This window comes from Piliocolobus tephrosceles, chromosome 21 (genome assembly GCF_002776525.5).
Source record: "Piliocolobus tephrosceles isolate RC106 chromosome 21, ASM277652v3, whole genome shotgun sequence".
Lineage (NCBI taxonomy): Eukaryota > Metazoa > Chordata > Mammalia > Primates > Cercopithecidae > Piliocolobus > Piliocolobus tephrosceles.
This window is the reverse complement of record NC_045454.1, coordinates 2,025,460-2,040,946: the sequence shown is the minus strand read 5'-3', so window position 1 is coordinate 2,040,946 and position 15,487 is coordinate 2,025,460. Positions and strand designations below refer to the sequence as shown.

The 15,487-nt window shown below is 51.2% G+C and overlaps 1 protein-coding gene across 1 annotated transcript in view; it reads left to right on the top strand.

The window, feature by feature from the left end:
* Window positions 1–13,214: 13,214 nt before the first annotated feature.
* SBK3 (SH3 domain binding kinase family member 3) overlaps window positions 13,215–15,487 on the top strand; it is a 4,234-nt gene continuing 1,961 nt past the window's right edge. Inside the window, exons 1-3 of the mRNA XM_023184336.1 lie at window positions 13,215–13,259; window positions 13,804–13,954; window positions 14,455–14,657. Of these exons, the coding sequence (XP_023040104.1) occupies window positions 13,215–13,259; window positions 13,804–13,954; window positions 14,455–14,657 (399 nt within the window). The remainder of the gene's footprint in view (window positions 13,260–13,803; window positions 13,955–14,454; window positions 14,658–15,487) is intronic.

Here is a 15,487-nt window from a genome sequence, read left to right as displayed (position 1 = left end):
TTTTTTTTTTTTTTTTTTTTTTTGAGATGGAGTTTCACTCTTGTTGGAGTGCAATGGTGCAATCTTGGCTCACTGCAACCTCCGCCTCCTGGGTTCAAGTGATTCTCCTGCCTCAGCCTCCTGAGTAGCTGGGATTACAGGCGTGCACCATCACGCCTGGCTAATTTTTTCTATTTTTAGTAGAGACAGAGTTTCTCAATGTTGATCAGGCTGGTCTCGAACTCCCGATCTCAGGTGATCCGCCTGCCTTGGCCTCACAAAGTGCTGGGATTACAGGTGTGAGCCACTGCACCCAGCCAAAACTAAACATATTCTTAAAACACAATGCAGGCTGGGCACAGTGGCTCACGCCTGTAATCCCAGCACTTTGAGAGGCCAAAGCAGGTGGATCACCCGAGGTCGAGAGTTGGAGACCAGCCTGGCCAACGTGGCAAAACCGTCTCTACTAAAAATACAAAAATTAGCCGGGTGTGGTGGCGTGTACTGTAATCCCAGCTACTCAGGAGGCTGAGGCAGGAGAATCGCTTGAATCCAGGAGGCAGAGGCTGCAGTGACCTGAGACCGTGCCACTGTACTCCAGCCTGGGTGACAGAGCAAGACTCCGTGTCAAAAAATATATAAATAAATAAATAAACTGGAATTCAGCAATCACTGTTACTGATATTTACTCAAATGAGTTGAAAACTTAGGTCCACACAAAAACCCACATGTGAATGTCTACAGCAACTTTATTCATAATTGCTAAAACTTGAAAGTAACCGACCGCGTGGTGGCTCATGCGTGCAATTCCAGCACTTTGGGAGTCCAAGATGGGCAGATCACGAGGCCAGGAGTTCGAGACCAGCCTGGCCAACATGGTGAAACTTCATCTCTACTAAAAATACAAAAACTAACGGGGTATAGTGGTGCATGGCTGTAATCCCAGCTACTTGGGAGGCTGAGGCAGGAGAATCGCTTGAATCTGGGAGGCGGAGCTTGCAGTGAGCCGAGATCACACCACTGCACTCCGGCCTGGGCGACAGAACGAGACTGTCTCAAAAAAAAAGAAATTAACCAAGATGTCCTTCAATACATGAATGGATAAGCCGTGGTCCATCCACACAATGGAATATTATTAAGCAATGAAAATATATGAGATGACAATGAAACGTTTTACTGGAAAAAAAAAAAAAGAGCTACCGAGCTGTAAAAAGACACGGCGATAACTTAAATGGATGTTTCTAAGTGAAAGAAGCTAATCTGAAAAGCCTGCATACTGTTTGATTCCAACAATATGAGGTTCTGGAAAAGACAAAACTACAGAGAGAGGAAAAAGATCAGTGGTTGCTGGGAGCTAGGAGGGAGAGAGGGATGAGGAGGTGGAGCCCAGGAGATCTTTAGGGCAGTGAAACTGTGATACTCTCTCTGATTCTATAGTGATGGGGATGTGTCATTACACATTTGTCTAAAACCACAGGACGTACAACTTCATGAACCGGGAGCGAGTCCTCATGTACACTGCGAACTGCGGGTGGCAATGGTGTGTCCCATGCACCACCCTGGTAGGGATGTTGGTAGTGGCAGAGGCTGTCAGGGAGGGGCAGGGAGTAGAGAAGAAAGAACTGTGTACCTTCTGGCCAGGCGCCGTAGCTCACGCCTGTAATCCCAGCACTTTGGGAGGCTGAGGCAGGCAGATCACCTGAGGTCAGGAGTTCGAGACCAGCCTGGCCAAAATGACAAAACCCCGTTTCTACTAAAAACACAAAAGTTCACTGGGCGTGGTGGTGGGTGCCTGTAATCCTAGCTACTTAGGAGGCTGAGGCAGGAGAATCACTTGAACCGGGGAGGCGGAGGCTGCAGTGAGCCAAGGTTGTGCCAATGCACTCCAGCCTGGGTGACACAGCGAGACCCTGTCTCAAAAAAAGACCTTTGTACCTTCTGCTCAATATTGCTGTGAACCTAAAACTGCTCTAAAAAATAAAGTCTATCCATTAAAAAAAAAATAAAAAATAAAAAAGGAAGAACCAACCCCCCACCCCCGCCAGCAGTCAAGAAAAAGATGCAGGTGATTATTACATGATGATTATTGAAAATAGTTCTTCTATACAGGAGGGGATGTTAAAAGTTAAAAATAGGCCTGATGTGATAGCTCACACCTGTAATCCCAGCACTTTAGGAGGCCAAGGCAGGAGGATTGCTTGAGCACAGGAGTTAAAGACCAGCCTGGGCAACATAGTGAGAGTCTGCCTGTCTTTATGAAAGAAAGAAAGAAAGAGAGAAAGACAGAAAGAGAGAGAGAGAGAAAGAGAGAAAGAGAGAGAGAGAAAGAAAGAGGGAAAGAGAGAAGGAAGGAAGGAAGGAAGGAAGGAAGGAAGGAAGGAAGGAAGGAAGGAAGGAAGGAAAGACAGAAGGAAGGAAAGAAAGAAAGAAAGAAAGAAAATCAGCTGAGCGTGGTGTCATGTCTGTGTAATCCCAGCTACTCAGGAGGCTAAGGCAGGAAGATCACTTAAACCTGGGAGGTCAGGGCTGTAGTGAGCTGTGATCATGCCACTGCACTCCAGCCTGGGTGACAGAGTGACATCTTGCTTCCAAAAGATAAATAAATAAAATTTAAAATGATCTGGGCATCTCACAGGCTGTGTTTGCTGCGGTCCCTCACTCACTAAAATGCAGGTTCCACAAGGCCAATTTTTTTTTTTTTTTTTTTTTTTTGAGACAGAGTTTCTCTGTGTTGCCCAGGCTGGAGTGCAGTGACGCAGTCTGAGCTCACCGCAGCCTCCAGCTACTGGGCTCAAGTGATTCTCCTGCCTCAGCCTCTCCAATAGCTGGGATTACAGGCACTGTAATCCATGCCTGGCTATAGGCCAAATATTTTTTAATAGCATTATTGAGATATAATTCATATACCATAAAATTCACCATGTAGCGTTTGTGCAACCATCAACACAATCTTTTTTTTTTTGGGCCAGGGTCTTAATATGTTGCCCAGGCTGGAGTTCACTGGTGTGATCTTGGCTCACTGCAACCTCTGCCTCCCAGGTTCAACTGTTTTTCCCACCTCAGCCTCCTGAGTAGCTGGGATTACAGGGGTGCACGATCATGCCTGGCTAATTTTTCTCCTTCCCTCCTTCCCTCCTTCCCTCCTTCCTTCCTTCCTTCCTTCCCACTCTGTTGCCCAGGCTGGAGTGCTGTAGCATGGTCTTGGCTCACAGCAACCTCCATCTCCTGGATTCAAGCAATTCTCCTGCCTCATGCCCCCAAGTAGCTGGGATTACAGGCACCTGCTACCACGCCTGGCTAATTTCTTGTAGTTTTAGTAGAGACGGGGTTTTACCATGTTGGACAGGCCAGTCTCGAACTCCTGACCTCGTGATCCGCCCGCCTCGGCCTCTCTAAGCTCTGGGATTACAGGCGTGAACCACTGCACCCAGCCTAACACAATTTTAAAACATTTTTCATCACCCCCAAAATAATCATTGTACCCCTTAGCCATAGCTCCCCAGTACTCGCCACCTGCCCCCCACGCCCTAGGCAAGTGCAGATCTGCTTCCTGTCTCTGCAGATCCTCCCGAGGGCTGGAGTCGGCTTCGCTTTGAAGTGTGTCCCAGATGCTGCAGCAATGCTTAAGTCCAGCATGGTAGCAGGTAGCTGTCCAATCGCTATTTATTATTTTTAATTTAATTAAGTTAATTAATTTATTTTGAGACAGAGTCTCGCTCTGTCACCCAGGCTGGAGTGCAGTGGCATGGTCTCGGCTCACTGCAAGCTCCGCCTCCCGGGTTCAAGCGATTCTCCTGCCTCAGCCTCCCAAGCAGCTGGGACTTCAGGTGCCTGTCACCATGCCCAGCTAGTTTTTGTATCTTTAGTGGAGACGGGTTTTCTCCATGTTGGCCAGGCTGGTCTGGAACTCCTGATCTCAGGTGATCCACTCGCCTCAGCCTCCCAAAGTGCTGGGATGACAGGCATGAGCCACCACCCCAGGCCTCAATCATTAATAAATCTTGTTTCAATTTGAACTCCAGTCACCTGATCTCTCTTACTACTGTTAATTTACTCATCCACCAGGTCTCTGAACCCCTTCCTCACCTACCCATTTTCCCATCAGGATGGCTCAGAGCCACTTCTAGTCCCCTCTTGGTCACCTTTGTGAAGAGGCACACCTTGCTTCGTAACGGCAGCATCCTGGTTCACGGAACCTTCCAGGCACCTCCGGAGCAGGGACAGACTCTGTCTGTGGTCTCCCAGCACCCAGCCTCAGCTCAGGGCTCTGCAGAAAAGGTCCCCAGGAAATGTGTGTTGTGTTTGAATGGAAAGCAGAGAAGTCAGCAACCTTGGCCTACACCTGCCCTTGGCTCCCGGCCCACAAACATCTACAAATAGCAAAGAGGCCGAGGGTGTGCACTGCAGGGTTGATTGGCGCTGGAGTCCCTCCTGCTGCTGATCTATAGCGAGATGCCGGGCAGGAGGCTTAGCCTCTGAGAGTCTCACTTTCCTCAACCATGAAGCCGAGCTAATAATAGGACCACCTCCCCGGGGTGCTGTGAGGATTAGCACTGGGGCTGGTAATATGTTCAGTAAATGCTGGCTACAATTATTGTTAATCACATGGGGTTTTTGAAGTCATTACAAACCTGCCACATTCGGTCGTCCGTCCGTCTCCTCATTCCATCCACACGTTTCCTGAGAAACAGAGAATCCAGTGTGCTCAGACATTCCGCGTTCTTCCACGTGCCTGGGTGTTGGGTGAGAAGAGCCAGGTGGAAATAAGTTGCAACAGGTGCAGCTCCAGAAGGGCTCGGAGGCCAGGCGGGGGAGTGTGGACTCTATCCCAAGAGCAATAGGGAGCCATGGGAGGCTATGGAGGAGAGGGCCTGGGTAAGAAGTGAATGTTAGAAAGATGGCCAGTGTGGCTGGCGGCTCATGCCTGTACTACCAGCATTTTTGGAAGCCGAGGCAGGAGGATCACTTGAGCCCAGGAATTTGAAACTAGCCTGGGCAACATAGTAAGAGCCTGTATCTACAGAAAATTCTAAAATTAGCTGGGGAGGACGGTGCACACCTATAGTCCCAGCTACTTGGGAGGCTGAGGCAGGAGGATCACTTAAGTATGGGAGGTCAAGGCTGCGGAGAGCTGTGATTGCACCACTGCATTCCAACCTGGGTGATGGAGTGAGACTCTGCCTCAAAAAAGAAAGGGAAGGGAGGGAGGGAGGGAAGGAGGACAGGACAGGAAAGGAGAAAGAGAGAAAGAAAGAAAGAGAGAGAGAGAAAGAGAAAGAAAGAAAGAAAGAAAGAAGGAAGGAAAAAGAAAGAAAGAAAGAAGGAAAGAAAGAAAGAAGGAAGGGAAAGAAAGAGAGAAAAGAAAGAGAAATAAAGAAAGAAAGAGAAATAAGAAAGAAAGAAAGAAAGAGAAAGAAAGAAAGAGGGAGGGAGAGGGAGGGGGAAGGGGGAGGGAGCGACGGGGGAGGAGGGAAGGGGAGAGGGGGAAGGAGGGGGGGAAGGAGGGAGGGAGGGAGGGAGGGGGGAGAACCAACACACTGGATTCTCCCTATTCATGGTGGTTATCTTCCTTAAAGTTGCCAAGAACACCAAATTGGCAAATACTGAGCCATTATCACTGGGGGAAATACAGGGTTAGATTCCTGCAGGCCGCTGGTTATATCTTCATCAAACAACCAATACATAACCTCACTGACTTTGCCTTTCTGTTTAAAGACACCTTTTACATATATATTGTTGATTCATTGTCATTGAACTCACTGCTAGCAGGAATACAGCTCATACCTGAACGAAGTTCATCTAACACATGGATTTTCTTTCTTTCTTTTTTTTTTTTGACACGGAGTCTCGCTCTGTAGCCCAGGCTGGAGTGCAGTGGCCCAATCTCAGCTCACTGCAAGCTCTGCCTCCCAGGTTCCAGCAATTCTCCTGCCTCAGCCTCCTGAGTAGTTGGGATAACAGGCGTGCGCCACGACTCCCAGCTAATTTTTGTACTTTTAGTAGAGACGGGGTTTCATCATGTTGGCCAGGCTGGTCTCGAATGGCTGACCTCAAGTGATCTGCCTGCCTCGGCCTCCCAACGTGCTGGGATTACAGGCGTGAGCCACCACGTCCGGCCGGATTTTCTACGTGAAGCACTACAGAACATTCCCAAGCACTGAAGGGAACCCTGTTCAGCACTGAGCTTGGGGACTGAAGTGTAGAATCACTGAGCTTGGGGACTGAAGTGTAGAATCACCAACAAAAAGCACACACCTGCAGAATCACCAACAAAAATACAAAAATGTGAAAATCGTGGCACCAACATAAAGAAAAAACAAAAGATGCTTGTTTGTAGGAATGGCTGAAATGAGAAGGCGGAGCATCGCTTTCCTCAGCCTCAGCTGGGGATGTGTGGATTGGCAACTCACGTTTTTCACAGCTCTGGGCGCACCTGCAAACGTTCTCTTTTTCTTTCGTTGCTGTTGTTGGTCTTTCCTCCCTTATTATTATTTTTTTGTTCCACCTTGACAAATAAAGAATGTATACAATTGTTGTGTACAACAAGATTTTTCTTTTTCTTTTTTCTTTTTTTGAGACGGAGTCTCACTCTGTCGCCCAGGCTGGAGTGCAGTGGCATGATCTCAGCTCACTGCAAGCTCCACCTCCCGGGTTCACACCATTCTCCTGCCTCAGCCTCCCGAGTAGCTGGGACTACAGGCGCCCGCCACCTCGCCCGGCTCATTTTTTTTATTTTTAGTAGAGACGGGGTTTCACAGTGTTAGCCAGGATGGTCTCGATCTCCTGACCTTGTGATTGGCCCACCTTGGCCTCCCAAAGTGCTGGGATTACAGGCGTGAGCCACTGTGCCCAGCCTTTTTTTTTTTTTTTGTTGATGGAGTCTCAATCTATCGCCCAGGCTGGAGTGCAGTGGCACAATCTCGGCTCACTGCAACCTCCACCTCCCGGGTTCAAGCAGTTCTCCTGCCTCAGCCTCCCAAGTAGCTGGGATTACAGGCATGCGCCACCCTGCCCAGCTGATTTTGTATTTTGAATAGAGACAGGGTTTCTCCATGTTGGCCAGGCTGGTCTCGAACTCCTGACCTCAGGTGATCTACCCACCTCAGCCTCCCAAAGTGCTGGGATTACAGGCATGCGCCACCACACCCGGACTCCATTATTTTATTTAACAATATTTGTTCAATGTATACATGGTATAATAGAAAGAAAATAGCATTACTGTCTTAAAACAGGAGCAAAGGGCCAGGTGCAGTGGCTCACGCCTGTAATCCCATCCAGAACGTTGGGAGGCCAGAAGCAGAGGATAGCTTCAGGCCAGAAGTTCGAGACCAACCTGGGCAACATCGTGAGCTCCCATCTCTACAAAAACTTTAAAAAGTAGGCAGTGCAGTGGCATGCACCTGTGATCCCAGCTACTTGGAAGGCTGAGGTAGGAGGATCTCTTGAACCCAGGAAGGCAAGGCTGCAGTGAGCCATGACTGTGCCACTGCACTCCAGCCTGGATGACACAGTGAGACCCTGTCTTAAAAAAAAAAAAAAAAAAAAAAAAACCGGAGTGGGCCAGGCGCAGTGTAAAATCTCACGCCTATAATCTCAGCACTTTTCTCGGGAAGCTGAGGCAGGAGAATTGCTTGAACCCAGGAGGTGGAGGTTGAAGTGAGCCGAGATCAGGCCACCGCACTCCAGCCTGGGTGACAAAGCGAGACTCCATCTTGAAAAAACATACAAAAACAACAGCAAACAAAAACAAAAACAAACACAGGAGTGAAAGCATTTCCACCTTTCCTGCGAAGGTCGGTGAGCTCATCAGGATGACTATGGAAGGCTGAGATTGTGGTCTACTAGTTTATAACCTCTTTCTAGATAAAGCAAATCAGTTTAAAGTTACCACTTTTTTTCCTTCTCTTTTTCTTTTTACCTTTTTTGGCCCAAGGATGGAGTGGGATGGTGAGTGGGTTATATTGTCAACTGAACAATCTTTGAAGTGTAAACTAATTTTCACATGTTCTTTCAGTATATATTTTATTAATTGAATTTACTTTAAAAATAACATATAAGTATATGTAATACATAAAATATATACTACATATATCACTTAATATATAATATAGGATAGTATATATCATATCTAAAATAATTATCTTAGCTATATTATAATGTACATTAGTTGATGCACTATACATATTAATTTTTTAAATACAGTGCTGTGGGTAGGAGCTGGGGCTGACCTTCATTTCATACAGGAGAAAACGGAAGCACAGAGGTATCCGGGGATTCAAGACCAGCCTCAAATTCCAACACAGTGAGAGGGTAGAGGCTGCGTAGTGAGACCCCGTCTCCACAAAAACTCATCACAACAATGACAATAATAGATGAAAACACAAGCCACAGCACCAGGGACGGTATGAGTGTTGAACAAAATTATTGTTGTTGTTGTTAACACACTTGCCTTGTTGGCGTGCCCTCGTTTGGCCAGGAGGGGACAAAGCCAGGAAACGGTCACAAAAGGAGCCCTCGGAGGCTGGGGAGCGGGAGGGAGGGGAGGAGAGAGGCACACTGCCCAGCTTTAATGAGGGGTGTGTGTGTACCCTGAGGCCAGGACTGCAACCTCCCCCACCACACCTGCGTGCCGAGGTCACTCCGGGTGACCCCGCAAAGCGGCGTTACTAAATGGGGAGGTGCAAAGCTCCCCAGATCACCAGCGAGCCTCTGGGGGAGGGCTGGGAGGGGTAGAGGCCTGCAGCGTTCCCTCGCACTCTCCTCCTGGGGGGACCCAGGTGGCCGGCTCTGCAGTCCGACCTTTCGACTCTACAGTAGCGGATGCGCTTGTCCCGTCGGTGCACAGCCAGCCCCTGGTCTCCAGTGGAGGAGCTCAGCTGGAGCTGGGCACCTGAGATCGGCCTCACAGGACCTGCATGGGCAGGGGGCACAGAGGAACCAGGAGTCACCAGACCTCAAGGCATCCCAGCTCTGCCTCTCGCTGGCTGTGGCTCTGCGGCCCATGACTCTGCCGCTTTGTGCCGCACTGTCCCCATCAGGAAATTGGGAACCATCTTTCTACCGACCCAGGGCTTGTTGGCAGGACTCCACAGAGTCTTAGGTGCAAAAGAGAGAGAGACCGAGAGAGCGTGACCAGGGCCTGGCACCAAGTAAGCACCAAGTGTTACTCTATTACTGTATCATCATCACTGTATTATTTTATTAAAAATTTTTGAATAAGTAACACATACTCACAGGAAAAATTCAAATAATGTAAAAGGCACAGTGGTAAAAAGTTCCCTGAAAGTCATACAGGATGTTGACATTGATTCCTGACTCATACAGCAAACAAGTCATTTTTTTTTTTTCTTTTCTTTTCTTTTCTTTTCTTTTTATTTTTTTTAGACAGTCTTACTCTGCCGCCAGGCTGGAGTGCAGTGGTCCATCTCAGCTCACTGCAAGCTCCACCTCCCACGTTCAAGCAATTCTCCTGCCTCAGCCTCCCGAGTAACTGGGATTACAGGCGCCTGCCACCACACCTGGCTAATTTTTGTATTTTTAGTAGAGACGGGGTTTCACCTTGTTAGTCAGAATGGTCTCAAATTCCTGACCTCGTGATCCGCCCGCCTCGGCCTCCCAAGGTGCTGGGATTACAGGCATGAGCCACCACGCCTAGCCAAGGCATTTAAAAAAAATAATAAATGTGAGAAATTGAAGACAGACTTGTTATTATCTGATTCCGAGAAATTGTTGGGCTGGATACCGTGGCTCACACCTGTATTCTCAGCACTTTGGTAGACCGAGGTAGGAGGATCACTTGAGCCTGGGAGTTTGAGACCAGCCTGGGCCACACAGCAAGACTCCCTCTTAAATTTTTCATTTTTTATTTAATTTTATTTTTTTGAGACAGACCCTCGCTCTGTCGCCCAGGCTGGGGTGCAGTGGTGCCATCTCGATTCACTGCAACCTCTGCCTCCCGGGTTCAAGCAGTTCTCCTGCCTCAGCCTCTTGAGTAGCTAGGATTGAGTAGCTAGGACGCCCACCACCACACCTGGCTAATTTTTGTATCTGTAGTGGAGATGGGGTTTCACCATGTTGGCCAGGCCGATCTTGAACTCCGGACCTCAGGCAATTCTCCCGCTTCAGCCTCCCAAAGTGCTGGGATTACAGGCGTGAGCCATCACGCCTGGCCTCATCTTCAATTGTGTTAAAAAATCATTAAGTATGACAATTTTACTGTAGTTGAGCTAGAAATGTTCCTTACTTTTACAGATAGGTACACTCTAGTGTTTGGGCCCAATTTATCATGATGCCTGTAGTTTAGTTTATAACTTGTAGCTTTTCATGAAGGAAAATTTCCAGCATAACCAAAAACAGAGGAATAAAATGAGTCCCTTCCCTCTCACCTGTTTCACCACCCACCCAGCCCCTCATACACACATACACACACACACACACACACACACACACACACACACACACACATTTTCTTTTCTTTTGCCAGACTGTTTTTTTGTTTGTTTCTCAGACAGTTTCGCTCATTGCCCAGGCTGGAGTGCAATGGTGTGATCTTGGCTCACTGCAACCTCCACCTCCCAGGTTCAAGTGATTCTCCTGCCTCAGCCTCCCGAGTAGCTGGGACTACAGGCATATGAGTCACCACACCCGGCTAATTGTGTATTTTTAGTAAAGACAGGGTTTCTCCATGTTGGTCAGGCTGGTCTCAAACTCCCGACCTCAGGTGATCCGCCCACCTTGGCCTCCCAAAGTGCTGGGATTACAGGCGTGAGTCACCGCGCCCAGCTGGCCAGACGATTTTAAAGTAAACACACCAAACTGCTCAGCATTTCCACTTCCAAAAGACTTCAATATCTATCATTTACTTGAAACTAGTTTGTATGCCCCCCCAACAAAGAAATCAAGATCAAGAAAATATGGCCAAATGGTCACGTCTGTGAAGTCTAGCCTGTTTGGATGAACGGAGGCAAGATGGCACATTTCCGGGTTCTTCATCACCGGCTTTTACCCGTGTGTGCGAAAATGCAGCTGACGCCCGGGAAGGTGCAGATTAATCAGGCATGCACCAGGTGATGTCAATCCGAAGAGACCAAGATTTACCTGGTGGCACCTGCGGAGCGCCCCCCCTCCCCCGACATGCCCGTGCCCTGCCTATTGCCCTTCCACTCCTAGAAAAGTCGCTCCCAGCAGATGCGCCCGGGGGCGGGCTTTCTCAGCCCCCACTCTTGTCGGGACTGTATTAGAAACTCCGCTCTCCCCCCCAGCTCCGGTCTCTGAAGCTAGATGACCAAAGAATAAATTTGCAGTTTTGCTTTTAGCCTTGCCTACTCGCTGGTTCTTTTGTGCCCACTCTGGTGGTCTTAGAAAAACAAGACATAGCCAATGGGTGTTCATGACAGCGCTTTTTTGCTTTTGTTTTGTTGTTATTATTTTTGTTTGTTTGTTTGTTTTTGAGACGGAGTCCCGCTCTGTTGCCCAGGCCGGAGTGCAGTGTCGTGATCTCAGCTCACCACAACCTCCGCCTCCTGGGGTTCAAGCGATTCTCCCGCCTCTACCTCCCCAGTAGCTGGGATTACGGGCATGCACAACGCTTTTTCTACTTTTCTGTAGGGCTGTGACTTTCTCCAGTCTAACCTCAGAAGAGTCAAACAGCAAAGGAAGTTCTACCTCTGACCCTCTTTGGGCCCCATCCAGCTCCCCAGCGGCCAGTGCCGCAGCCGGTTTCCTGCAGATCCTTCCAGAGCCTATGCGTCGCTGCCGTTGCTGCGTCTTTATTAATAGCAGGGCTGTAGTAGTAGTGGGAACACGAGTGGGGCAGGCAGCAGGCCTCTGAGTCACACAGGCCTGGCCCAGGGCCCGCTCCCCTTCTGACCTTGTGTAACACGATCGCTTCTCGGAACCTCAGTTTCCTGCTCCATAAACTGGGGATAAATACTGACCCTTTGGGCAGCTGGGAGGATCCAGCGTAAAGCCCTGCGCAGGGCTAGGCGCGGAACAGGTGCTGAGAACATGAGAGCACCTCTGTCCCTGGCGCTTCCCACAGCTACTTCAGCTCCTGAGTCCTGCGGGAGGAGGGGCAGGGCCTGGACTCCTGGGTCTAGGGAGGAGGGGCTGGGGGCCTGGACTCCTGGGTCTGAGGGAGGAGGGGCTGAGGTCCTGGACTCCTGGGTGTGAGGGAGGGAGAGCTGGGGCCAGGACTCCTGGTGTGAAGGAGGAGGGCTTTGGGAATTGTTCCCTGGTCCCTGGACACCAGCGCTCCTGGCCTCTGGGGCAAGACAGAGGCGCTCAGCTCTGGGCCTGTCATCCCAGTTCAGGTGTGTGGAGGGGTCTGTCCCACCCTTTCCTCTGCTCTCAGGCCTGGGCCTTGTTGGGGGTTCACAATATGTTTTGTCCCCTCTGTCCTGGGACTGGAGCCCAGAGTCCAAGCCGGTCTAAGTTTGGAAGGGAGAGGGAGGGGGCAGCCGTCAGAGGGGGTGAGGGAGGGGTGTGGGGGGACAGGATGTCTCTGTCTCTGAGCTGTCACACACACCCCTGTCCCGGGCCCAGAGAAAGGGAGGGACAAAGGCTATGAGACAGAGTCAGGAACAAAGAGGAGGAGAGACGCAGAGACACTGGCGAGAGCGGACGGAGATGCCCGGAGGGGCCGGGAGAGACGGGAAACAGACAGACAGAGAGAGGGGAGCAGGCAGGGAGCAGAGCGCGGGGACACCCCCAGAGTTGGTGGAGAAAGAGTGGGGACAGTGTGCGGACAGAGGAGAGGGGCTGGCGACCCACAGAGACAGGGCAGGGAAGGGGAGTCCCACCCCAGAGACCCAAGGGCAAGACAGAGACAGGCAGTGTGCAGAGAGACGGGGAGAGAAGGAGACAAAGACACACCGAGAGGAGACACAGAGGCAGCAAGAGAGAGACTGAGAGAAAGGTGTTCACGTAGAAGGAAGGAGAGACTGGGGTTGGCTAAAGAGGCGAAGAGAGGGTGGGGGAGTCAGGGCGGTCCCCTGGGAAGCACAGCGAGGGATACACCCAGAGGGTGGCAGGAGGGCACAGAGAGGCAGAGACACTCCTCCAGCTAGACAGACTCGGACAGACAAAGGGTGACTGAGGCTGACCGTGCAGACAAGCTTCCAGCCCTTGGCTCTGCGCAGCGAGAACCTGTGGGGTGCAGGGGGCTGGTCGCTCTCTGGGGAGCCCTGACAGGGGGAGTCCTGCCCAAGGGCCACCCCACATCAGGAAGCCCTGAGATGGAGCGCAGGGCCTCCGAGACCCCTGAGGATGGGGACCCAGAGGTGAGAGACGGGAGACAGGGGAGGAAGACAGAGAGAAAAGAAGGAGAGAGAGGCAAGAGGCAACACGGGGAGACAGAGGAAGAGAAACAGAAAACAGGGAAATGTAAAGACCTCAGAGACCCAGACCCAGGGAGAGAGGATGACTGAGATCCCAGGACACACAGCGAGACTGAGGCCCCCAGAGAAATGGACTCAGAAACACAGAGCGGGATGCACAGGGGAAGAGGATGGTGGAGAGACTGGGGTGGGCGGGGGGCCCGTGTGGACTGAGGATGCACCCCCGCTTAGGGCTGGGGACTCCTGGTCCACTCCCACAGATGGGGGCAGGCGGGGCCTCTGTGACAAGGACCCCTAACCTCGCCAGGACACAAAAACAGGTGGCCTGAGTCCGGGTGAGTCACTGTGACTCATCCTCCTCTCTGGGGACAGTGACCCCTGTCCCCTGCCCCCACCCTCCTTCCCCGGACTGCGCCGAGACCTCCTCCCTCTCCATTCTCAGCGGACCCCAGACTCGCCCCCTCCTCACCCTGCCCCTCTCCCATAGGAGGACACAGCCACAGCCCTCCAACGGCTGGTGGAGCTGACGGCCAGCAGGGTGACCCCAGTGAGGAGCCTTCGGGACCAGTACCACCTCATCCGGAAGCTGGGCTCCGGCTCCTACGGCCGCGTGCTCCTCGCCCGGCCTCACCAGGGGGGTGAGTTCGGCCACCCAAGGGCAGCCTCCCCAACTGCCACATAATAAGTGTTCTGGGAAGCCACCCAGCCAGGGAGAATTCCCAGCAGGAGCTGATGGGGACCCTTCTTGGTGGAAACGCTCTGAAAGTTAAGAGCTCTGGGATCTTCTGAGAAACACAGGCCCCACCCTAGAGAGGGCGAGGGGCTGCCTGTGGTCCCACGGCAAGACAGGTATGCAACTCAGGTTGGAACCCAAGTCACCATCATGTCTCTTACTTGATGCCAGGGGAAACTGAGGCCTGGAGAGGGTGAGACGGCTGTAGAAGTCCATGCCGCAGTCCGAGGCAGAGCAGGGAGGGTCTCAAAGAAGGTCTCCTCCCACCCACACCTCACAGATGGAGGAGCCCGTGCTGCCCGTGAGAAGTGTGAGGCTCAGAGGGGTTACACAGCTTCCCTCAGGGCCTGTGCACAGCAGGACCGGAGCTGCCTGAGTGTCCCCCCCGACCCATCTCCCCGGCAGGTCCAGCTGTGGCTCTGAAGCTCCTGCGTCGGGATTTGGTCCCGAGAAGCACCTTCCTGAGGGAGTTCTCTGTGGGCCGCTGCGTCTCCGCACACCCAGGCCTGCTGCAGACCCTGGCAGGACCCCTACAGACCCCCCGCTATTTTGCCTTCGCCCAGGAGTACGCGCCCTGTGGGGACCTCAGCGGGATGCTGCAGGAAAGGGTGAGGCCACGAGGGACAAAGGTTGGGAGCGCTTTTCCCAGGTCCAACTCTGTCCCAAGCCTCGTCTCTATCTCCAACTCTGACCCCCAAATCAGGACCCGCCCAACCCATCTCCAACCCTGAGCCCCCACATGACCTCCCCCTTTCTAATTCTCAACGAGTTTCTATGCCTGACCTCAACCCTAATCCATCCAATCATCCAAACACAAGCATGGAAGGGCAGGGAGCTGGGGGTGGGATTGAGGATGGACTGGGGTTAATGAAGGGGGTGGGAATGGAGACAGGGTTGGGATTTTAGTTAACTCTGGGGTTAGGGCATGGACATGGGTGGAGTTGGGTGGGTTGAGTTTAGAGTTGATTACAGATTGATCATGAGTATGGAGAAAAGCATGAATAGGGTTGCAGAGGGAAACAGAGATGGTTGAGGATGTGTATACAGACTGAGTTGGAGATGGGCTGTAATGGGGTTTCTTCTAGAAAGGAGACCAGGTCAAGACAGAACCCATGAGATTCTAGGGCCTCCTGAGTTTGGAGATTAGAGGTAGGGATAGTTTCAGGAATAGATTTTGGATTTGAGATAATGGTGGGGATAAATGGAAGGAACAAAAGAAGGAAAGGGATGAGGAAGGTATATGTGGATGAATGAGTCTCATTGAGAATTAGAAGGGTGGAAGGATGGGTGAGTGGATGGATGGATGAGTGAATAGATGGGTGGAAGGAAGGTTTGGTAGATGGATGGGTGAGTGGATGGATGGGTGGGCGGATGGATGGAGGGATGGATGAAAGGATTGGTGGGTGGATGGATGGATGGATGAAAGGTTTGGTGGGTG